The sequence below is a fragment of the Vulpes vulpes genome, chromosome 4 (assembly GCF_048418805.1).
Source record: "Vulpes vulpes isolate BD-2025 chromosome 4, VulVul3, whole genome shotgun sequence".
Lineage (NCBI taxonomy): Eukaryota > Metazoa > Chordata > Mammalia > Carnivora > Canidae > Vulpes > Vulpes vulpes.
The window spans coordinates 79,006,329-79,030,238 of record NC_132783.1 but is presented as its reverse complement, the minus strand read 5'-3'; the positions used below and the strand labels follow the sequence as shown (position 1 = coordinate 79,030,238).

The 23,910-nt window shown below is 36.8% G+C and overlaps 1 protein-coding gene across 10 annotated transcripts in view; it reads right to left on the bottom strand.

The window, feature by feature from the left end:
- Positions 1-23,910, bottom strand: part of MYPN (myopalladin) — a 99,694-nt gene that overhangs the window by 49,920 nt on the left and 25,864 nt on the right. For 8 of the 10 annotated variants that reach the window (XM_072756152.1, XM_072756153.1, XM_072756159.1 and 5 more), the window contains exons 3-5: positions 21,625-22,527; positions 2,760-2,935; positions 238-289 (exon numbers count right to left, since the gene is read on the bottom strand). In XM_072756152.1, the coding sequence (XP_072612253.1) occupies positions 238-289; positions 2,760-2,935; positions 21,625-22,526 (1,130 nt within the window). In that variant the 5' untranslated portion in view covers position 22,527. The remainder of the gene's footprint in view (positions 1-237; positions 290-2,759; positions 2,936-21,624; positions 22,528-23,910) is intronic. The other 2 variants (XM_072756161.1, XM_072756160.1) reach the window with 1 other exon arrangement.

Below are 23,910 nucleotides of genomic sequence, written 5' to 3'. Positions count from 1 at the left end.
ATAAATATGATACAGCATGATGATATAAGTATGATGATAAGTGATATCACATTTTAAAAATATTAGGAATATTAAAATTCATCTGTTAGACAAGACTTAAAGCAAAAGAAGTAGGGTTCTCTAAATCCACTCAATACGTATTTCTTGAGGTCTACCCTTTTCAAGTTCTACCAAACCAATTAGCAGCTTTCTCAGGATCTGAGAATGTTAAAGCTATAAGATAGAAATTAGAATTACCGATTCATCTCTTCCTTGTTAGGGTCCCCTTCTGAGTCAGAAGAAGAAACCCCTGGAAAAGTAAAAACAAGACATGAAATCTTTAAGATGATAATTTTTAAAACTAGTTCCTAGGCATTTGAAGACCTATGGGACTTTAGACCTAGATATGAACTCAGTGATTTCCTACAATAACACCCAATTTTACAAATAAGAAAATAGACCCTAAGTAGTTGAAGGACTCACTCAAGGTCATATGGCTAGTTAACGACAAAGTTCAAATTAACTGGCCCAAATGCCACATGTTCTGGTATATAAAACACCTGCCGATGCCTCTAACAGAGCAGTTTTTGCAGACATTTTATGCTGTCCATAAATCCTCTTGCTCTTGGCCTACACAGATTAAATAAAAGGAGGGATTACATTGGATTCTAAACATTGCAGGTGTAGGTGGATGCTCTTCCGCCTAGCCCTAATATTAACAAGTCATACTTCATCTTGGGAGTGGGGGTGTTTGAAGCTCTGTTGCCAGAAATTTTAAAAATCAGCAATCCAATCTCAGCACTGATAGAAAAGCTTTGATCTTGGATTTACTTCTCAAGATAGTGAATTCCAGGAAGATATAACTGGGCTAAATCTGGAGGTATTTATTGTACTCTAAAAATTTGAGGATAAAAACATGCAACACACTTCTATCATGCATTATTCATTATTGTCATTATTCATGCATATATTCAATAAATGTTTATCAAAAATTCACTATGTATTTGGTACTACCTAAGGTATTAAAGATATAAAAAAGAATGAAACACTCCCAGCTTTACAATCTAGTTGGTGAATGAGCCCTTATACCAAAATAATACAATATTTAAATGCTAAAACCAAGGCATACAAAAGGTATTATAGATGATAAAAGTGCTAAAGAATAGTCCTCAGAAAAAACTCAGAGATGAGATAAAATGGAACAAAAACTTAGGCAGATACATAAGAAACACAAATTGATTTTGTCCCTAAAATTAGTCATGTAAATTTGACGCTGATGTAAATGCCTTCCAATGCTCCCAAATAGTCTCCCTGCCTGTATCCTTGACTCTCTGAGGTATATTCTCTACCAGGAACCAGGGTAACCCCATTAAAAGCTAAGCCAGCTTGGGTCACACTTCTGCTCAGAATCCTCTACAGCTTCCCATCTCCCTCAGAGTAAAAGCCAAAGTCCTTACAATGACCTGCAAAGACCAATACGATCTGCTCACCTGCATCCTCCCACCTCTACCCCATCTTGGACTTCTGACTTCATCTGTTATTTTTTACCTTGTTTTGCTCCATCCTGGCCACATTGGTTCATCTCTATACTTATACACAGGCTCACTTCTACCTCACGGTGTGTACTTAGTGATTTCTCCACCTGGAGTGGTTTTCCCTTGAATATACTTGTGGCTCCCTCCCTTTTTTTCCAGGGATTCACTCATATGTCACCTGATTAGTGAGGTATTCCCTGACCACCCTATCTGTAGAATTGCAGCCCCACTCCACACCCATACACATGCATGCGCTGCTAATACTCTTATAATTTCCTAAGTCATGAACATATCTTATTTATTCTAATATTTGTCTTTGAACCCCTCAGGGCTCCTAAAACTCTCATAAACTCCTAAATCATAAGAGCACACGAGCATCTTTTGTTCTAATGAGGTGACTCTAGATAGTTCCTAAATGAGGGCTGGTCACCAGAAAAACCAAGCCATGATTAGAAGCTCGGAATTTTCAGCCCTATCTGCCATCCTCCTGAGAAGGAAGAGGGGGTAGGAAATGGAGATAATAATTGATCATGCTACATGAGGAAGCTTCCATAAAATCCCAGCAGTATGAAGAGCTTCCAGGTTGGCAAATACATCCAGTGTAGGCACACCTCAACTCAGCAGGTATAGAAGCTCAATGCACCCCAGACCTTCTCAGACCTCACCCTATCTATCTTTTCATTTGGCTGTTCATCTGGATCCTCTATCATATCCTTTAATAAGCTGGTGAATATAAATAAGTGTCTCACTGAGTTCTGTAAGCAGTCTAGCAAATTAATTGAACTCAAACAGGGGGTTGTTGAAACCTCTGATTTGTAGCTAAGTGAGATAGAAGTTGTGGATAACTTGGGGGACCTAATACTTGTGATTGGCATCTGAAGTGAGGTAGGAGCAGTCTTGTAGAACTAAGCCCTTAACCTCTTAGATCTGACACTGTATCCAGGTAAATAATGAGTTAAGTTGCAGGATACCCAACCTCACACACTACACACGTATTGGAATTGGTGATCAGAACCATTTCATATACCTCCCATATTACATATTTTATTTATTTATCTCATTTATTTTTTATCTCTCTCATTGAAGCATAAATCCCATATGTCCATGAACCTCTGTCTACTTGTTTCACTACTATTGTCCCCACTGCCTAGAAGAGTGTGGTGGTACCATAGGCCTTTGATAAATATTTATTATAAGTATATGTCTTACCAGTAAGTGCTATGCTCTAAGAGTATCTTGTTTTACCTTCTATATAAATCTCGGCAGAGGTTGAATCTGTCCCATAGATGTTAGAAGCAAAGCAGGAATAGCGTCCTGTGTCTTCTTCGAATGCTTCAGCAATGGTCAGTGAATGCAGATTTCCTGCCTGGACAATATGAATGTCTGGGGAATTTTCAAGCTCCTTGCCTTCACAGTACCACCTGCAAAGAAGGAAATATTGCACATGACTGAAGTGTGAAAATTAATTACATAGATGCTCCAGATGTTCCCTAAGAAGAAAACTGTGAAAACTTGGAATCAGAACATTAAATGATATAATTTGATTATAACAATGAGAAAAGTTATCAGTATTCAGACTATACTGACTCTTTATTCAGGAAATTAGAAAGTGGCTCATATTAACAATGATACAACTGAGTGGGGCACCTGGGTGGCTCAGTTGGTCAAGTGCCTGACTCTTGGCTTTGGCTCAGGTCATGAACTCAGGGTCGTGCGATGGAGCCCTGAGTCAGGTTCCCTGAGTCAGGTTCCACGCTCAGCACAGAATCTGTTTGTCCCTCTTTCTCTGCTCCTCCCCCTGCTCTTGCCCTCTCTTTTTCTCTCTAAAATAAATAAGTAAAATCTTAAAAAAAAAAAAAAAAAGAATGATACAACTGAAAGAAGATGGATGAGAAAGCAAATACAAATGATCACAAGGAGAAGGGTCTTTGAGGTGGAATTTGGCTTCTCCTAAAAAGATGTATAGCTGTCTATACTATGTGTTAAGTAAATGCTCCTTTTCTTATTTGGAGAGAATCTAAGGGATATTAAAATTTCATGAGGTTGAATGCACTCATTTCCAACTATCAGATTGCATCTAACCTAGCTAAATGAAAATTATTTTGTTCCATTACTTGAGTTGTCAGAGTAATAAGGATGGGTCATATTCTTCAGTATTGGCACCACAGTGGCTAATAACCTAAGATTGTTTCTATAGGTTGGTATTTTATTTTGATCTATATACCTGAGGTTAGAAATTTTTGTTATAGTTTTTTTTTGGCTAAGAATTTACATAAAATAATACATACAACAATGTTTAGTGGTGCCTGGATGGCTCAGTCAGTTAAGGATGGCTCAGTCAGTTAAGCATCTGACTATTCATTTTGGCTCAGGTCATGATCTTGGGGTTGTGGAATCTAGCCCCACATTGGGATCCCTGATCAGTGGGGAGTCTGCTGGAGTTTCTCTTTCTCTGCCCTTCCCTCTCTTTGCCTTCATGCTGCTTGCATGTGCATGTGCACTCTCTCTCTCTTTCTCTCTCTTAAATAAATAAATAAATAAATAAATAAATAAATAAATAAATAAATATTTAAAAATGTAGAGGTGCATAAAAAGAGAAAAAGACATAAAAACAATAAAGAAATACAATTTCTCATGTAACATGTTAGCAAAACTCTGAAAGTTTGATGAGTGTCATCCACTGTTAGTATGAATGCAAATAGTACAACCCCTATTAAAGGAATATGGCAATATCTGCCAAAATTACAGATGTGTTCATCTTTTGACCCAACAATTCCACTTATGGGAATCTTTCACACAGATACACTTGCTTGCATACAAAATGGCAAATGCACACATTACTCATTTAAGTAGTGAAAGACTGGAAACAACTTCAGTGTCCATCGCTAAGGGTCTTATGAAACAAACTGATACAGCCACATAATGGAACACTATGCAACTGTATAAAGAGATTGAGAAAGATCACTGTGCATTGATATGGAAAGAACCACAAGATATATAATTAAAAATTTAACAGGGAGGTACAGAATAGTGAATATGGAGTATTTATGTAAAAAAATGTGTGTTGTTTCAGGTTGAATTATCCTTTCTCAAAGGATATGTTGAAGTCCTAAGCCCCAGTACTTGGGAATATGACCTTATTTGGAAATAGGGTCTTTTCAGACACAATCTAGTTACAATGAAACTACTAGGATAGGTCCTAATCCAGTATGAATGGGGTTCTTTAAGAAGAGGAAAACCCTATGTGAAGACAGAGACACAGAGAGAATGGCATGTGATGGCAGAGGCAGGGATTGGAGTGAGGCAGCTACAAGCCAAGAAGGAATGCCAAGGACTGACAGCCACCACCATGAGCCAGAAGAGATGAGAAAGAAGTCTGCCAAGAGTCTCAAAGAGAGTATGGTCCTGGTGACACTTCGGTTTTGGACTTCTAACCTCCAAAACGGAGTTTATTTCACCCAGTTTGTGGCACTTTGTTACAATAGCCCAAGGAAACTAACACAGGGGTGCAAAAAATAAGATATAATCATGTTGTTTGCATTTGTATAAAGAAAACTGCTAAGATTGAAATGAAAATCAAAGCTGGCTCCCTATTGGGAAGGAGGGAAAATAAGGTGGATGAACACGGATAGGAGGGAGATATCTCAGTGGGTACACTTTTTATATTGTTTTCATTTTTTGAAATAATGATTATTCATCAACATCATAATAAAAAGTAATTAAGTGAGAAGGTGTTAGGACTATTTAATGTCAAAAATCAAGGAATCCTGGCAATTGTTAATCTTTACTATAATTTCAGTTCTAACCATTCAGTGTTTTACTCTCTCCCTCTCACCATTAATAAAGCAAGATTCCAAAGCAATTCACCCGTTCGATTACTTCTTGATTTGAAAAGTCAAGCTTTTCTCTACTCTTCCAAAAATATGTCATAGTTACCCCAACATTCAAGTCTCTGTTCATGTTTTTCTATCTAAGATTCTCTTCCTCTGCCTTTCAGCTGCTGCAAATATAACTCATCTATCAGTTTGGTTCAGATATCATCTCCTATACAAAAAATTATTACTTTTTTCTACCTTCATTTTTTTTCTGACTTCACTTACTTTCTTCTAACTTCACTTCTTTTTTTAAAAACCTGTGCTATGTCATGCAAGGCTTGGTGATACATTGTCTTTATTATTTTCTATTTGGGGAATGTATCTTCTCCCACCAATCTGACCAGATTGTCAATTCTTTGAAGGTAGGGATAGTGCTTCATATGCTCTTGCAACATGCACAGTGCCTCATAATTCTCTATAGACACTCTCCTCTGGCCATCTTATCTCATAATTTCAAATATCACCTCTATTTGGTATTACAATCAAATCTGTCTTTCCAAGCCCTGACTTCTGGATACCTTCTCCTGCCACTCTCTCTTCATTATGTTCCAACCACACTGGTCTTTTATCTACTTTGTGAACACATTGAACTATTTTCCATGTTAGGGGTTTTTATTCTTCCTGAAATTCTCTTTTCCCCAGATTTTTGCAAAGATAGGTCCTTCTCATCAGTCAAGCAGGCCTCAGCTCAAATGTCACATCCTGGATGCCTTCCCCAGCCCTCTTCCTAACGTAGCCCCTTTAGCTTCAGACACTATCATGTTACCCTCTTTTGTTGTCTTCACAGTACTTGTTATCTGAAATTATCTGAAGTCAGTTCACTTTGCTATTGTTTGTACTCTCTACCCCAGCCACTAGATTGTAAAGTCCGTGACAGGACCTTATTAGTAATGTAATCCCAACACCTACAACCGTGCCCTGATACATGGCAGGTACTCAGAAAACATATGTTGGATTTGTTGAAAGACCAAATGACAGACAGGACTGATAATTAATATTTTGTAAGAATTTTATTGTTAAACTTATCAAATTCTATGCCAATTTTTGATCTGTTGTGACAGTGCTAATATGTGTAGCTGCTGAAATGGGCTAATAAAATCTCCCAAGGCATAAATCTCAGTAAGACCTAGAGTAGTTTAGAGGGTACTTGGGTGGCTCAGTCAATTAAGTGTCTGCCTTTGGCTCAGGTCATGATCTCAGGGTCCTAGGATCAAGCCCCACATAGGGCTCTCTGCTCAGCGAGGAGTCTGCTTCTCCCTCTCCTTCTGCCCCTCCCCTTATTTGTCTCTCTCTCCCTCAAATAAATAAATAAAATCTAAAAAAAAACAAAAACCTTGAGGAGTTTATATAGCAAACCCTGAGAACGTGTGTAGTTCTAAGGACAGTGAACATCCAAACATAACATATTAAGTATGTGTTTATCTTTTTAAAAAATATTTTATTTATTTATTCATGAGAGACACACAGAGAGAGGCAGAGACATAGGCAGAGGGAGAAGCAAGCTCCATGCAGGAACCCTGATGTGGGACTCGATCCCAGCACTCTAGGACCATGCCCTGAGCCAAAGGCAGACACTCAATTGCTGAGCCACCCAGGTATCCTACACGTGTTTATCTTTACTCCCCTCCTGAAATGTCCCTAAGAGAATAAAGGAATTTTTAAAAGGTATAAAAGCAGAAGAACGAAAACAATGAGAAGGGAGACAAGAGCAGACTGAGACCTCAAAACCTTTTGGAAAGTGGAAAGGATATTGAGGAGCCAGGAGAGTTGAAAAATCTGAAAATCAAGTGTCTGTTTCAGGATGTCAATGAAGCAAGCCAATCTGTGCTGCACAAACCTATTAAGTCAGAATTTGGAGACCTAAGTTTGAGGTGTGAAAACACACTAATAACGGGGAAGAGAACTTAAAATAGAGTAACTGATTTCAAGTTTGGGAAACAAGCATGGAGATCCCCTCGGCAGATTGCATCCTGTCTTCTGAAAGTCTGAGGATGCCCTAGGAAAAGGCTGAGTGGCTGGCTGCAGGAGCAGCTGCTTCATAGTAGAACAAGAGGAAGAAGGGTTCTGGAGAGATTTCTCTGGAGAGAAACAAATGGGCCTCATGGTTCAACTGCATGAAATAGAATATTTAAGAGATATTTTACAAATGTATCGGAGAATTGAGACAAATTTGTGATAGGACCACAAAACTAAGCACATAAAAAACAACAACAACAAAATAAAACACAAGACAGTAATCAATTCCAGGTCAAAAAAAGAAAGTTGTACAAGCAATGAAACATTCATTTTACTCTACTCTACCTGATTGTCAGTGAATAATACATAGTAAAGAAGAAAGTAAACATTAAATTTTATTTATTTATTTACTTACTTATTTACTTATTTATTTAAAAGAGAGATGGAGAGAGTGGGCCAGACACCAGGTAGATCTCACAACCCTAAGATCATGACCTGAGCTGAAATCAAAAGTTGACCAACAGCCACTCAGGCGCCACACATAAAATATTTTTTAAACAACACTGTAATTTGATTATATTGAGGTAGTGAAGGAACATAGCAACAAAGGTGCTGGTTTAGTAAAGGGGTGCTGAACCGCCATCTTCTGGAATCAGAAGTCAACAGAAAATAGTTAATAGCAATATGCCAAGCAACAGTAGTACAATCGGAACACAGTGATTCTCAAATCACTTTCCGTGAAGACAAAGCTATTTTTACAGAGTATTAAAATATTTGCTGTGATGCCTGGGTGGCTCAGAAGTTTAGTGCCTGCCTTCTGCCCAGGGCGTGATCCTAGAGTCCTGAGATGGAGTCCTACATCAGGCTCCCTGTGTGGAGCCTGCTTCTCCCTCTGCCTATGTCTCTGCCTCTCTCTCTCTCTCTCTTTCTCTCTGTGTCTCTCATGAATAAATAAAAAACTTAAATAAAATAAAATATTTGCCTTTTCACTGTGTTTACATTTACACTGATGGTGCAAAAAACACAGTGAGTAAAGCTGTGGTGCTTAGGAGTAAAAATCAAGGCACTGCCCAAAATTGACTTATGGTCACTGTGTTCCTCACTTCCACACACTCAGTTAAAAGAAAAAATTTCAGGGGACACCTGGGTGGCTCAGCGGTTGGGCGTCTGCCTTTGACTCAAGTCGTGATTTGTGGGGTCCTGGGATTGATTCCCACATCGGGGTCCCTGCTTCTCCCTCTGCCTGAGTCTCTGCTTCTCTCTCTCTCTCTGTGTCTCTCATGAATAAATAAATAAAATATTTAAAAAAAATTTTTTAAATTTCAAATTCACTTAAAAATGTCCTCAGTGAAGCAGTGCAAATTATGACTTTCATTCAATCTCAGCCATATCTTTCTAACATCCTGGGTGGTGAAGTGGAAAGTAGCATAAAGCATTTCTACACATTTCTTGTGTGATTTTTTTTTTAGTGGAACTAAGCATTAAATGCATGAAACCATATTTGAACTTGAAAGAATAATGACAAATTATGGTTATTCAGACTTGGGTATCTGGCAGATGTTTTCTCAGAAATGAATGAGATAAGCCTGTTGTTTCAAGTAAAAATAACTGATACTTTTGTTGCCAATGAAAAAATTGGAGCTTTCAAGGAAAAATTAAAGTTTTGGAAAACTTGTATCCCCCACTGGAATTTAGGGTTTCCCCATACTTAAAGGGGAAGTACCATACTTACTTTTTGATAAAATCAAATGATATTAACAAATGTGTTTTTTAAATATTAAATAATAAAATGTGTCAATATTTGGAAAATCTGCATTACTCATTTTCCAGATTACCAGTGCATGATACTATCCATTCAAAGTTCAAGATGTACAAAGGGTTTTAGTATAGCAGAGTACAAAAGTTCATTGGTATGGTTTCAGATTTCACATTGTGACTAATCTTCTAGAAACCACTGCTAGCTGAATTTTGATGTAGTACTAAGCAGGAATAGCCACATTATTCGAAAAAGCCACTGAAATATTTGTTCTGTTTCCAATTACATACCTGGACAAGGCCAGATTTTAAAGTTTACTTCAACCCAAACAGCATAGTACAACAAACTGAATGTAGAAACAAATATGAGTATCTTAGCACTCTTCTATTTAGTTAGACATAAGGAGATTTGCAAGAATAGAAAAGAATGCTACTCTTCTCATTAAATTCTTTTTGGAAAATAGTTATTTTTCATAAAATTATTTATATTAGCATGTTCATTATGGTTACTTAAAAATGAGTAAGAAATAACTACTTAAAATATTTCTCAGTTTTAATTTCCTTTTTTTTTTTTTAAGATTTTATTTATTTATTTGAGAAAGAGAGAGTGACAGAGCACAAACAGGGAGAGCTGCAGGCAGAGGGAGAAAAAGCAGACATTTCACTGAGCAGGGAGCCAGATGTGGGGCTCAATCCCAGGACCCTGGGATCATAACCTGAGCCAAAGGTAGATTCTTAGTTGACTGAGCCAGCCAGGCACTCCCCAGTTTTAATTTTTAATATGATAATTATAGATATAACTCACATAGACAAAACCTCTTTTGGGCTTTGGTAACTTTTAAGACTGTAAAACAGTCCTGAGAACAAAAAAGTATGAGAACTACTGGAGTATTATTTAGAAATCTAGAGGTAAATAGACAGGAAACTGCAAAAAGTTGAAATTGGTCTGTTCTTTAATGTTATTTGACTTTGTAAGCACTGTACTTGTATTAATTTGATAAAGTAAATAGGAATAACTATTTCAAAACAAATAAACAAATACCTTCTCTTATATAAACATTATACGGTTATGTTATTTCTTTAGTTAATGTTTTTCTTCCTTACCAAAACGAGAGTGGAAACATCTAGAGCAATTGGACAGCCAGAAGGCGATAAGTGGAATGATTCAAATGCCCAAACTCTCTGTCAGAAGCGTTTTTGTCCTACTCAGATGGCAGGAGATCTTCAGCCAGTCCCAAAGAATAATCAGTAACCGTCACTCTGACTTTAACACCATGACCCAGAAATAATGCACTGGTCAGGCTGTCTTCTAAAAAAGTATTAAAATTTATCCAGCTACCCAGAAGACTATCCTCAAGGATAAGAAGGGAAACACACTCTCTTCAAACATCTATCCATGTTAGGGAATGCTTTCACAGAAATGCCCTGCCCAAGGTACGTGTTTTAGGACGCCAAAGCCTCATGACACAGAATGACAGTGGTGCCAGACGTGATTCATGGCTCAGCAGAAATGAGTCAGTGATCTGGGAAAATAAGGCAGGTCCAAATGAAAAAGAAGGACCCAGCTTTCATGCACTCAGGACAGTTTGCCAGATCTGCTCATTTGGTTAGCTACCAAGCCTGGGACTGAAGACGCTGAAGAAACACATTTTTCAGATATTACTGGATTTTTGGTTACTGCTGTTAGGTTACTATTTTATCAAAAATATGACTTGGATAAATGTTATGACTCATTGCTTTAGCACATTAACAACTTCTAAATGTAATTTGGATGTGTTATTCTGACTCACCAGCAATAATGCTCATTAAAAGGATGATTACTCAGAGCATTTCTTTAGCCCTGCCCCAGCCTTTCCAATGTCCCTATCCTACCTCTTATTTTTCATTATTCCCTCTCCATGTTTGTTTCCTTTGCTAACCTAGATACCCCTTACAATTATACAGTGGTTTGTAGGTTTAATTGTTTAATATTTCTCTTCCTTACTGAACAGTAAACACCACAGGGCGGAGGTAATCATGTTTGTTTTGTTTATCACTTGTTTATTTGATTCCTGGCACAGTAGATGGCACATCAGAGCTGCTCCAAAAAATGTTTGCTGTATAGATGTTAAATGAGTGAATTCACATTAGAATTATTATAGCATCAAGCCTGTTTTGTTTTCACTTTTCAAGAAGTTTGGGGGTAAAAAAGAACTTTCCTTGAATTGCGTTTAGCCAGCTTTGTCTAAGAATGCTGGTCTCCTATGTGAAGGGTGTAGGGCCTAAAAGAGACAAAGGTAGTATTTTTACTTCATGACATCCTCAGCTTTCTCCATGTAGTAAAGTGACTCTTCCCCAGGCAGAGTGCACTGGACTCTGGATTATATGGAACAATAAGATAATAGTAGACATTTTTTAATAACTCAAACTTATGTTGGCTTTTGCAACACAATTTGGTGTTTTGTACATCCTGTTTGCTACTGAGTTAACAAACTCAAGTGTTCATGACCAGGATGTATTTCGATCACGGGGCTGTGGGAGTACAAGGGGGAGGATATGCCTATGTTTGAAATTTTATTAAAATTTACTGAGTTCTTCCAGATGGAAACTTATTGGTAACTTAAGAAAAACATAAGTAAGCACTTGGTAAATATCAAGATATCAAGACCTAGCCAATTTTAATAATAAAAGTGAGGATTAATAAAGTGAAAATGAAAATGATCCCTAAGATAATTTTTAAAGGAGTAGATTACTTTGGGTAGGGCTGACTGGAAACTTTTTATTGTCTCCTTCTGGAATTCTTACCTTTGCTTTTTCTGATAGTACTTGTTACTAAATTACTACATAATTTTACTTTTTTATTAAATTTACTGTTTATCATCTATTTCCTTCATCACAACTAAAATAGAATATTACAGGAAACTTTGCTTTATTTACTAATGAATTTCAAGTGCCTGGAATAGTTCCTGTTGCACAGTGAGTGCTGAACGAATTTTTATTGAATGAATAAACAAATGAACATACTAAATTTCTTAGTTTTGTTGATGAAACGTACTCGAATCTTTGCAATATTGTATATTTTAAAGTATATATTTTTTTCTTTTCTTCTGTTTACTATGTTAATCTTTCTTTCAGAATAAATTTTTCTATTCATTCAATTTGGAACCACTTTGATGGTGTTGATTTTGTTTATCCCAAGAATTCAAATTTGCCTTAACATTATAAAATAAATATTCTTTACCATATCAAGGAATAAAGGGAAAATCGTATAATGATTTCAATAGATGCAGAAAAATGTTTTATAAAATTCCACATCCACTCAGGATTTTAAAAATATCTTACTCTTCCTAAAAGAAACCTACAACAAAATCTTATGTCAGGATGAAAAATGGAAAGTATTGCCTTTAAGATAAACAAGACTAGAATACCTAGTGTCATTATTTCTTTTCAACATTGTACTGGAGGGCTTAGCCAGTTCAATAAGCCAAGAAAATGAAATATAAGATACAGGGCCAGAAAGGAAGAATGCTGCTCCCAAATTATAGAAAATCTCTAGAATGTAGCAAGGTTGTTGGTTAGAAAAGCCAATATACAACAGTTGATTGCATTTCTCTATATAACAAACATAGAAGCAATTTTTTAAAAAAGCTATCATGTATATAGTATGAAAATGAGGTACTTATGGATAAATCTAGCTAAAGATTTGTAAGACTCAGAAAAAATTATTGAGGCTTATTACTTAGGTAATCTAAATAGATGGGGAAATATAGTATGATCCTGAATATGAAACATCAATATATTATTTTAGTTTTTTTTAAAAAGATTTTATTTATTAGTTCATGAGAGACAGAGAGAGAGGGAGAGAGAGAGGCAGACACACAGGCAGGCTCCATGCAGGGAGCCTGACGTAGGACTCCATCGGGGCGGGACTCGATCCAGGGTCTCCAGGATCACACCCTGGGCTGAAGGCACGCTAAACCCTGAGCTACCCGGTCTGCCCTATTTTAGTTTTTAAAAAGATCTATTTATTTATTTTGAGAGAGAGAGAGAGAGAATGAGAGGGCAAAGAGGCAAAGGGAGAGGTAAAGAGAGAATCTCAGGGCAACTCCCTAGCGAGTGCAGAGCCCAATGTGGGGCTGGATCTCACAACCCTGAGATCATGACCTGAACTGAAATCAAGAGTCAGAAGCATAACCGACAGAGCCACCCAGGGGACCCAAAGCCTCAATATTTTAAAGATGTCAAATTCTCCCTAAATTGACCTACAGATTTAGTGCAGTCCCCCAAATCTTAATAAATTAAAAAAATTCTTATGGCATTTGACAAGATGGTTCTAAAATGCATATTGTAGAGGAAAACACCAAGAAGAACTAAAAATCCTTAAAAGGAAAAAGCTAGAAATATGAATTATGAAAACTCTATTGCAATGAAATAAATAAACGACAGGAAAGGAATAGAAAGCCCAGAGCTAGATCCACATGTTTATGGAATTTTGCCTTAGATGGAGCTGGCATTATAGGTCAGTGGGAGGAAATACCCTTTACAATAAACTGGAGCTGAAACAATTGGTTATCCATTCAAAAAATAATTGAATTGGATTCTCTGCTTTACACCATACACAAAAATCAACTTTAAATGGATTAAAAACCTAAATGTGAAAGACAAAATTATAAAACTTTTAGAAGACAATATATAAGAATATCTTACTTTGAGGTTAGGAAAAATTTCTTAAGCTGGACACGTACTATAAAAACCAAACCATAAAAAAATTAATTTTATGCTAAAGTTAAAAATATCTAATTATTAAAGATACCATAGAGGAGATAAGAAGGCAAATCAAACCAGGAAAGGATATTTTCATAATATATATGTCAATATGTCATATGGTTGATATCTTAATCACATTTTTAAAAGTCTTACAAATTTCTTTTTTTTTAGTCTTACAAATTAATAAGAAAAAAAACAAATTGATAGAAAAGTGAGTGAAAGATGTAAAGAAGCCCTTTACAGAAGTGAACCCTGAATGGTCAATAAACATATTTTTTTAAATTGTCTACTTCATCAATAACTATAGAAATGAAAATTAAAATCACAACAAGATAACACTTCATATCTATCCAATTGGCAAACATTTAGAAGTCTGATAATAATAATATCCTTATTGAATGATAAAGAACAACCAGAACTCTTATATAATATAGGTGGGAATGCAAATTGAAATAATTCCTTTGGAAAAAATTGGTATTATTATAATGTTGAAGTTGTACAGACTCCATCAGCAATTCCATGTTTGACACACTTAAGTACCAAGAGAATGTATTAGAACATTTATAATAACATTGTTCATATTAGGAAAAAAACTGGAAACAATCCAAATGTATATCGATCCTACAATCTTCTAGCCTTACAGTGAAATGCTCTATGGTGATGAAAATGAGTAAATTAGAGTTACATGCAACACCATGGATATAGTTTTCGGAGGAAAAATTCAAGCAGCAGAAGAATATATATATCATGATTCCATGATTCCATGATTTTGGAATTCCATGATTCCAAAATGTTATATAAACATTTAAAAATATGTAAATTTCACTAATATTATTTTTAAGAACTTTTTAAATAGAAATTGTCAAACATATTCAAAGACACCATATAATGAAACACCATGCACATATCACTTAGTTTCAACAAATCATCAACAAATGGCAAATGTATATCTTTTATATTCTCTACTTTTTCCCACATTGACTTATTTTAATAGAAGTCCAAGATTTTGTGTCATTTCACCTGTAAATACTTCCATACCTAACATTGTTTAGGAACATAAAAATATGTTATAAAACTATGAAGAAAAACTGTTAAGAAAAACTTAAAGAGGAAACACAGGATTTGAGTTAGTGGTTACTTCTAAGAGGGGAGGAAGGGATAAGATTAGAAAGACAGCAGTCTTAAAAATAATGGTAATGTGGGCACACGGATGTTTGTGCTATTATTCTTATCTCATGAACACACACACACATACATCTATATATATTCTTCAGTATCTGTTCAAAATATACTTTAGATAATTCAAGACAATTCAGTTTGGTGCTCCTTGTCCACTTTGGGAGTGTATATGAAGTCCAGATACTGATGAAAAGAAGTTGGTAGGTAAGTGGCAGGGACTTCTATAGAAGCCCTTAGAGAAAAAAAAAAAAAAAAAAGAAGCCCTTAGAGAGCCTGACTTCTAGCCTCTGGAGTTTGTGGGGGTACAGAGGCTTATACCCAATTCTTGCCTCAAAACCTTTTAAGGTGAAAGGATGTTTAGTATTGCCCAAGGGGGAAGGACAAGGAGAGAGGGCTTCAATGGTAGCAGTCTAAATTTCCAATGTTTATGGGTTAAAGATATAGGTTTTCCCATGGGCCAAGTGGACCTCGCAGAAGTGAGCCTGGTGTTCCACCTCAAAATACATCTCAGCTCAAATAATCACTTACTAGGGTGAGGTGACTCCAACAGAAAGAGTGTGAGGAGTGTACTGTTGGAGTGAGAACTGAGAAGCAGGTGCTAAAATGTTACCTGGAGATTTCAACATCTAGGTCAGGGAACTGAGTGTGGGGAAGGTCCCTTCCATAGAGGATGTTTCTGAAGAAATTGCAAAAATTCTCAGCACAGAGGCAGACAGCAGTTTGTTAAAACACAGATGTCTGGGCCTCTCTTTTAGAGATCCTGATTCACTAGCTATAACGTGGAACCTGCAAATTTGCTATCCACTAAGATCCCAGATGATGCTGACCAGGAACCCACTTTGAGTAGTGTATTCTAGGAGGCTCTCAAAATGTAGCCTCTACCCCCTCTCTGGACTTACTCAAACCGTTTCCTCCTCACTCTATGTTCTGATAACATCAGTTCCTTCAATTCCTTAAAGTCAACAATGGTCTTGCAGCCTTAAGAGCTTCCAATTTGCTGCTCCCTCACCATACAACACTTTCCCCAAGCCCAACTTTGCTGGGCTAACTCCTAGAGATCTTTCATTTCTCAGCTTAAATACAGTCTTTTAAGGAAACCTTCCTCAGCCTATCTATAGGGTTTGGTGCCTTCATTATCTGCACCCTCCTTTATCACATTTATCACAATTGTAATTATGTAATAATTTGGGGAATTTTTGTTTATTGTCTGCATTCCTTACCAGACCCTAAGCTCCATGATGGCAGAGAATTTTTCTGGTTTTCTGCTTTAATCTTACTGCCTATAACAATACATGGCACATAGTAGGCCCTCCTATTGATTGGATAAATGAATGAATGAAGGCATCTAGATTTTCCCAAAAGGTGGATGAAAAATGCCCTAAATAATGTAATATTTCAAAATATTTGTATAATATTTGACACCATATATCATCTATAACTATTTATAATAATATTTTTATAATTCCTCTGTATCATTTAAAATACTCTTTGTCGGGGCAGCCCCAGTGGCTCAGTGGTTTAGCGCCGCCTTCAGCCCAGGGTGGGATCCTGGAGACCTGGGATCAAGTCCCATGTCAGGCTCCCTGGATGGAGCCGGTTTCTCCCTCTGCCTATGCCTCTGTGCCTGTCTCTTTCTATGTCTCTCATGAATAAATAAATAAAATCTATAAAATTAAATAAACAAACAAACAAACAAAAAATAAAATACCCTTTGTCTTTGTAACTAATTTATTTCCTGAGCACATCACTTGCAGGCCAATGTCTAGAAGTAACAATAGCAAAACGAAATAGCCAAAGCTGGCATTGATGTCTATAAAGGGTAAATTTATGCTGCTTCAGAAGGTTGTGTATAAGCAAACATACTTAGTGTGACCCAGCTGTACATTCCTAGGAAAAGAATTTGAAGTCAGGATACAAAAAGGGATCATGGCCATTTGCTGTGAATTCCTGCATACTCTTTCATGTGTGGGTGATGCATGAATGTAATTCATTTTCTAAGGCAACTCTTTCAATGAAGCTATGTCCAAAATTAACAAGCTTTTTAAAAATGCTACCTTCGGTGATACAGGATCTCGCCTCTACAAAACAAAACAATTTCTGCCCAATTAATTTGGAAATCAACAAATATACCAAAAATGATTTCTCAGTTTGCTAAAACTGAGTCACAAAACATGGACAAAATATTGATTACACAGACAGGCACACAGATACAAGGCCAGTCTTTAGTTGCTGGGTATGCTTATTAGATTTTCTTTCTTTTTTTTCTTTTTTTAAAGATTTTATTTATTTGTGAGAGACTGGGGGGCGGGGGCAGAGACACAGGCAGAGGGAGAAGCAGGCGCCATGCAGGGAGCCCGATGCGGGACTCAATCCTGAACTCCAGGATCACGTCCTGGGCTCAAGGCGGCGCTAAACCGCTGAGCCACCCGGGCTGCCCTGCTTATTACATTTTCTTGCAAAAATAGTCAAAAGGAAAAAAAAAAAAAACAGTCAAAAGGATATTTCTCTTATTGACTGTCGCATTCCTACATGGAAAACCAAAATGTCTCATTATTATTTTAATGCATTTTTAAGGTAGTCTCTGGATCAGAATCTGTGTTCCTAGCTTCTATGGTGATGTCTAAGTGTTACAGGTTTCTTCCACCCCAATGTTCTTCAGTCTCAAACGCTTAATTTTATCCTTAAAAAATATGTGTGTGTTTGGGGTAGGGGTGGGGATAACAAGTAACAGATTGGTTGCTGGAAGATGGGAGGAGGAGTTACTGCTAAAAGAAGATTGGAAAACACTACTCCAGTTTGGCACTAGTAGAAATTAGTTCCAAGTGTTACCTGTTTATATATAGTCCCTTTGTAATTAGAGAGATATTGTGTCCAGATTTCCCAGTGTCCAGGTCATTCCTTGGAATGTCTCCAGTTCCACTACCCTCTCCTTTGACCTTCAGTCCTGTATGTCCAACTGCCTATTGAATATCATCTTTTGGTCTTCTCAGACTCAAAGCATCATCCTCCACCATAAATTAGTCACTTCTCCCATTTTCTTAGTCCTTACCAGTGACCCCAATATTCTCTCAGGTACCTGACTTTGAACATGTGGAGTCACCTTTTTTACTCATCCCTCCTATCTGATAGTCTGTGATCAAGTTTGGCTTGATTTCTTTTCTCTAAATCTTGCTCACTCCCATCTTTTCTCTGCTTTCCCACTGCTTCCCGTTCAAATCAATTGGAGCATCTGACACCTGGGATTATCTTCTGCAGCTTCCTAAATAGCCTACTGGCTCCATTCTTTTCAAGTCTATGCATCCTTTCAGACTAATTCTACTTAAATGCTCCCTTTCATCTTGGTACTTCCCTAGACACAACCTTATAAATGGTTTCCAGGTGGTTTTGCAACCAAGTCTGAACCATTCTGCTTTGCTTTCAAGGCTCTACAAAATCATCTAGCTCTACTGTCTTTTCAGGTTAGGTCAGTCTCCTCCCTGTCATATAAAAACATTACTCTTCCAGCATCTGCGCCTTTATATAAACATGTTAAGTTGACCTGGCCTAAAGTTAGGGACCCATCCCTCTGCCTACTTCTTCAATCTTTACTCTCATCTTTGCTCACCTATTACCCATGTTCTTCACATAGCCAAGTACTCACAGTTCCTTGAAAACACTTGTCTTTAGACCTTTGCACTTGCTTCCTACTCCACCCTTAGTCTCCTCAAACTAAAGGCACCTCCTGTGGGAATGCTTTCTTTATCCTGCCCTCTGGGCAAGATAATCACATCTTCCTTTGAGCTGCTGTTGTGTTCTATATATACTTCTATTACAGCCCTTATCATACAATATTGCAATGTTTTGATTACATGCCTGCCTGATTGCTCTTTTAGATTGTGAGGTACCCTCTCAGAATAGTTTTAGACTTGGTTTCAAAACAAGGTCCCTGACCTCTAATAGCTCACAGTCGTTTTGTACTCCCAGTGAGTCATTTTAGTAATTTAATAGGTATTTGTTGAATGAATAAATGCATGAATAAATGAGTAGATTTCTTTTTAAATCCTCTCACTCCTTCACCCCCTACATGTTTGAAGCCTTCTTTGATCTTTCTAGTCCTGCAACCCTTCTCTGAAGCCCAATAGTTCTTACAGTTTTGTACTATAGAAATTTGGATGATTTCTTTCATTGAATTATAAGCTCCTTGAGGGTGGGGACACATCTTATATTGTCTCTGCCATTGCAATAGTCACAGTGCAGAGCACATAGTAAAAGCTAAATATGTATTTGCTGTCCAGTTAATTAGAGTTATGTAAACTCTGGGCTTAGGAAAATAATCACAGCTAATAGTCTACCTGGAAAATTCTAAACTTTTCACAATATGATTGCAATCACGAAATTAAGTACTAATCCATTCAGAAACTAGTGAAAACATAGGAATTTTCTGGCACCAAACCAGTGGTTGGGATACAGGCATGAATTCTACTAGTAAGGAAATCCTTTCAGGTAAAATTAGTATTGCTACATAGAGTTGTGTACATCTTTTTTCACTTTTATATTTGTAAATTTGTAGTTGGTTGATTAAGTAGTTTTCGAGTGACCACCAGATTACTTTGTTTTGGGGGGAATAGATATCTTACAATTCTTCCTGGCTGATTTTTCTCATAGGAACACTGAATTCTTTTTTTGTATCTGAGATTGTCACAGTCCAGAAATGGGGAGAATCAGTCTTGAATGATCTGGTCTAGTTTTTGTGGATTTTTTGGTCCATTCTATGTTCAGGATTAGTGGGTTGGACAGGACTAAACTAAGGAAGCTGTGTGTGTACTAGAACTTGAGTGCTCACCAACTTACTTAGTCTGACCAGATGTCACTGAGTGGTTCCTATTGTGGTGCTGTGAAGTCTCAGCAGCATTACCAACCAGACTTCTAGAGAATGTCATCAGGTATGCTTAGAATAGAAGGGTAGGCACTGCCCTGTGTCATACAATTTCAACCCTTTGTCATGTCTTAGGCCAAATAACTCACTCCTGATTTAAATCTAAATTAAGTTTCTTGTTTTCCTGTTTCTTTATGCATTAGTTTACTAAACATTTCTTAGTGACTACTATGGGCTAGAAAGATACAAAGCAGATACAAAGGTGCTCAAGTTGCAAAGGAAAACCCTTGCCCTCAAGGAGCTCATTTGGGTAACTAGATAGTAGTAGAAATACCATTGTAGAAATACTATTTAATAGTGCATTATGTTGCCTTTGAAAAGCAAAATTCAACATATAAATATGTCTTTGGACTAGAATCTCTTGAATCAATATGCAAATATAAATAAAACCATTATTATTAATACTATTACTGTCCCATGATATAAATACTGTGTAAGAAAAAGACAAAGCTCTGTTTACACCTTGAGTAAATGTTAGATAGTAATGAAGTCATATTCTACGAGTAAAAATGGGAAGGCAAAGTGACTGTAACAGGACTCTAAATACCAGTAATTCTCTACAAAAGCAACACACTAAAGCACTTTATTCACATATTCTTACACTGTAATATTAGAGTTCGCAAAGGTCACACTGGGGCTGAGGCCAGATCCAGGTTTGTTGGGCCTGGCGCTCATAAATGTGGAAGGGCCCCTTTAAAAAATGAAATAAAATTAGACCACAAAATTTGGCATAGTTTATGTAAATGAGGAGCCCTGAAGCTTAAGCTTCATTTGCTTCAAAGAAAAGCTAACTGGTAAGCACTTAAAAGATTAATATTCTCTCTACTTATTAGTCATTGTTAGGCAAAGACTTGAGCATTATGGAGAATAGTATTCATTAAGCTGTTATCACTAAGCTCATAATAAATACAACGCATGTAAAATGAATCTCTAAACTGATCTTACCTAACTACAACCTTATTCTATCTTTTTTCTATTAGTCTTTATTGTATCATTTGGCTTTCTTTAAAACTGAAAAAATATCACAGGTATTCAATGAGTCTAAATCCTAAATACTTTCTTTTTTTAAGCTTCAGGCTGTAGACCTGCACTGTCCAATATCACAGTCACTGGCCACATCTGGTATTGGGTACCTGAAATGTGACTGGTGCAACCAAGGATCTGAATTTTGAATTATATTTAATTTTAATTAACTTAAATTTTAAAACTGATAATTCCACTGTTAGGAAATTTTGAAAGGAACAACTCGAGTATGTCAAGCTATTTTTTCAAGTGTAAATGTTATGGAATCTAAATGCAGATTAAGTATTTCCTAGGAAAATTTAAGCAGCCAAATTGAGATGTGTTGTTATAACTGTAGAAGTCACAACGGATATCTACTAATAATTTCCATGTTGATTACTTGTTGAAATGATAATATCATAATATATTGATAATATGATACATATTTATAAAGTCAATTTTACCCAGTTCTTTTTACTTTTTAAAAATATGGCTACTCAAAAAATTTTAATTGCATAATATGGCTACTATTATATTCCTATGGGAGAGTGCTATGTTAGACTTGGACTTTTCCTCCAAAAGGAGTATATAATTTTTGAAACCACATGCTTAAAAGATAAACTTAGGAGGATCAGGGTAGATGGAAAGCAATCACCAAACATTGCTAATGGGACATTTTTACCTTACTTGAGGAGGTGGGATTCCTACCACTATGCAATCCAACTGTACTCTGGTTCCTTCTGGAACTTCTCTGCTCCGTAACTTTTGAGTGAACCGAGGAGGTTGCCCCAGAGGTTCTTCGTAGTACAAAGATGAAGGGGAAGACCCGGGGGTGGTGTCTCCACCAGCTGCCTCGCTGGCAGCCCGCTCAGCTTCGCGCCTCTTAGCTTCCTGTCTTTCAAGGGCGTGATTCACTTCATTATCCCTAGTATCTGCAGGGATAGGGATGGGAACAGAAGATCTTTCTCTTCTTTCTGAGATATCTGACAAACTGGAGCTATTTTCCTGCATAAGTTTGTTTTGAGATTCCAGTTTACTCTTGTGGTTTTTGCAGGCACGAGGTCTAATCCTTTTGGAGCTATGGGCTTTGAAAAGGGAGGACAGCTCTTCAATGAAATCAGCAGCCTTATTTAAGAATACTTTTTTGGACTGGGTTTCTGAACTATACTGTGGCCTTTTTGCCTCCTGGGGGCTCTCCTTAGAGCTGGTAGGATCTCGAGAGTTATCCTGACAGAAGTTGGGGTCAAAACTTGATTTAGTTGAGTGTTTCATTTGATCAGATGAAAGACGTTTTCTAGCTTGAGCTTCATCTGCTTTCTCCAAAGGATCGTGATTGATGGCCAATCTTGCCAGATTGACACTTTCATCTAATTCTTCTTGGCTCAGGAAAGCTGAAAGATCTGGAAGGTCATCTTGGCCTCCTCCTCCCTCAGCAGCTCCAGAAGGATTGACAAAGTGGAAAGGGTTGGAGGAAGGTTCTGCTCGACTCCTCTCATTGTTTCCCCGATGCCTAGTTTCTGCTAAATAGCTCTCTCTTAGAAGCTGAGATATGGAAGTAGAAGCTTCTATGCTGTCGTCTTGCATACTGTCACAAAATAACAATAATAACAAAAGTTGGGTCATTTCTAAAGAATAACAAGTCGATAAGCATGATGGATTCTTAGGAACTTAAATTTTGAAATTAAAAAATTGCCTAATTTTGATACTTTTACAAAATTTACATTAAAGACTTAAAGATTAATGCCAAATTGTAAAATAAAGAGGAACTGAATGAGATTGCCCTAAACTATAAAATAAAAACATGGATGATAACCATTCTATTAAGTTCTTAATACAAGTTCAACAGTGAAAGCTATAATGTAACTATAGTGATATTAAATGAAATTTCTAAGCATAATTTTGATAATATCTGTAAAGGCCTTTTAGTTATGAAAACCTTTCATACACAGAGATTTACTGTCTGTACTCTCCTCTTCATCTTGAATGCAATAGTATAATAGAAATTAAAAGATAATGACAACAGCAATTTTTCATTTCATTCCTAAAAGCCCTGCATAAACTGACTTTATCTCTTATTGTTTCAAGACTTTTTCATTCCTTTTTACCCACACTGGTTTCTTATTATTTCTGAAATATATTTCTTTAATTTTATTTATTTATTCATGAGAGACAGAGAGAGAGAGAGAGAGAGATAATGCGAGAGAGAGGCAGAGGGAGAAGCAGGCTCCATGCAGGGAGCTCGACGTGGACTCGATCCGGGGCGGGACTTGATCCCGGGTCTCCAGGATCACCCCTGGGCTGAAGGTGGCGCCAAACCGCTGAGCCACCGGGGCTGCCCTTTCTGATATATTCTAAAGTCACATCTGAAATGCCTCAGAACATTTGCACTTGTCATTGCCTGTGTCTGGAGTGCTTTTTCTGACAATGCTGTGTGACTTACTTCTCATCTTCCTTCAATTATCTAGCCATCTATTCTCTCCGTGGTGGTTCCTTCTTTAGGGCCCAACATAAGAAGGCAATCTCCTTTCAGCCTATCCTTTTTACTCAGTTTAGTTTTCTCAGTACCACTTATGTCCATGAGAAATATCTGGGGTGTGCATTTTGAGAAACTTGTGATTTCCCTCCCATTAGAATATAACTTCCACCAATGCAAGGACTTTGATCCCAACAAATAATTGTTAAACTAATGACTAAATTCTTTGAAACAGAAGAAAAAGATACTGACAATATAATCTTAGTTACTGAAAACATCAGTTTAATCCAGCCCATGAAAATAAGTAATGCTTTTGTTTTTTGACTAAAGACAAGTTGTTTAAATTCAATGTTGTTTATAAGTTCAATCTGTTCTTGAAAAGTATAGTGATTTAGCCTTTTCAAATTAGGTATAATTAATTTAATTTCTACAAATATATGAGTTAGAGCCTAGATTTTAAAAAATCTCTTATGTTAACATTGGTGAAGAGGGGAA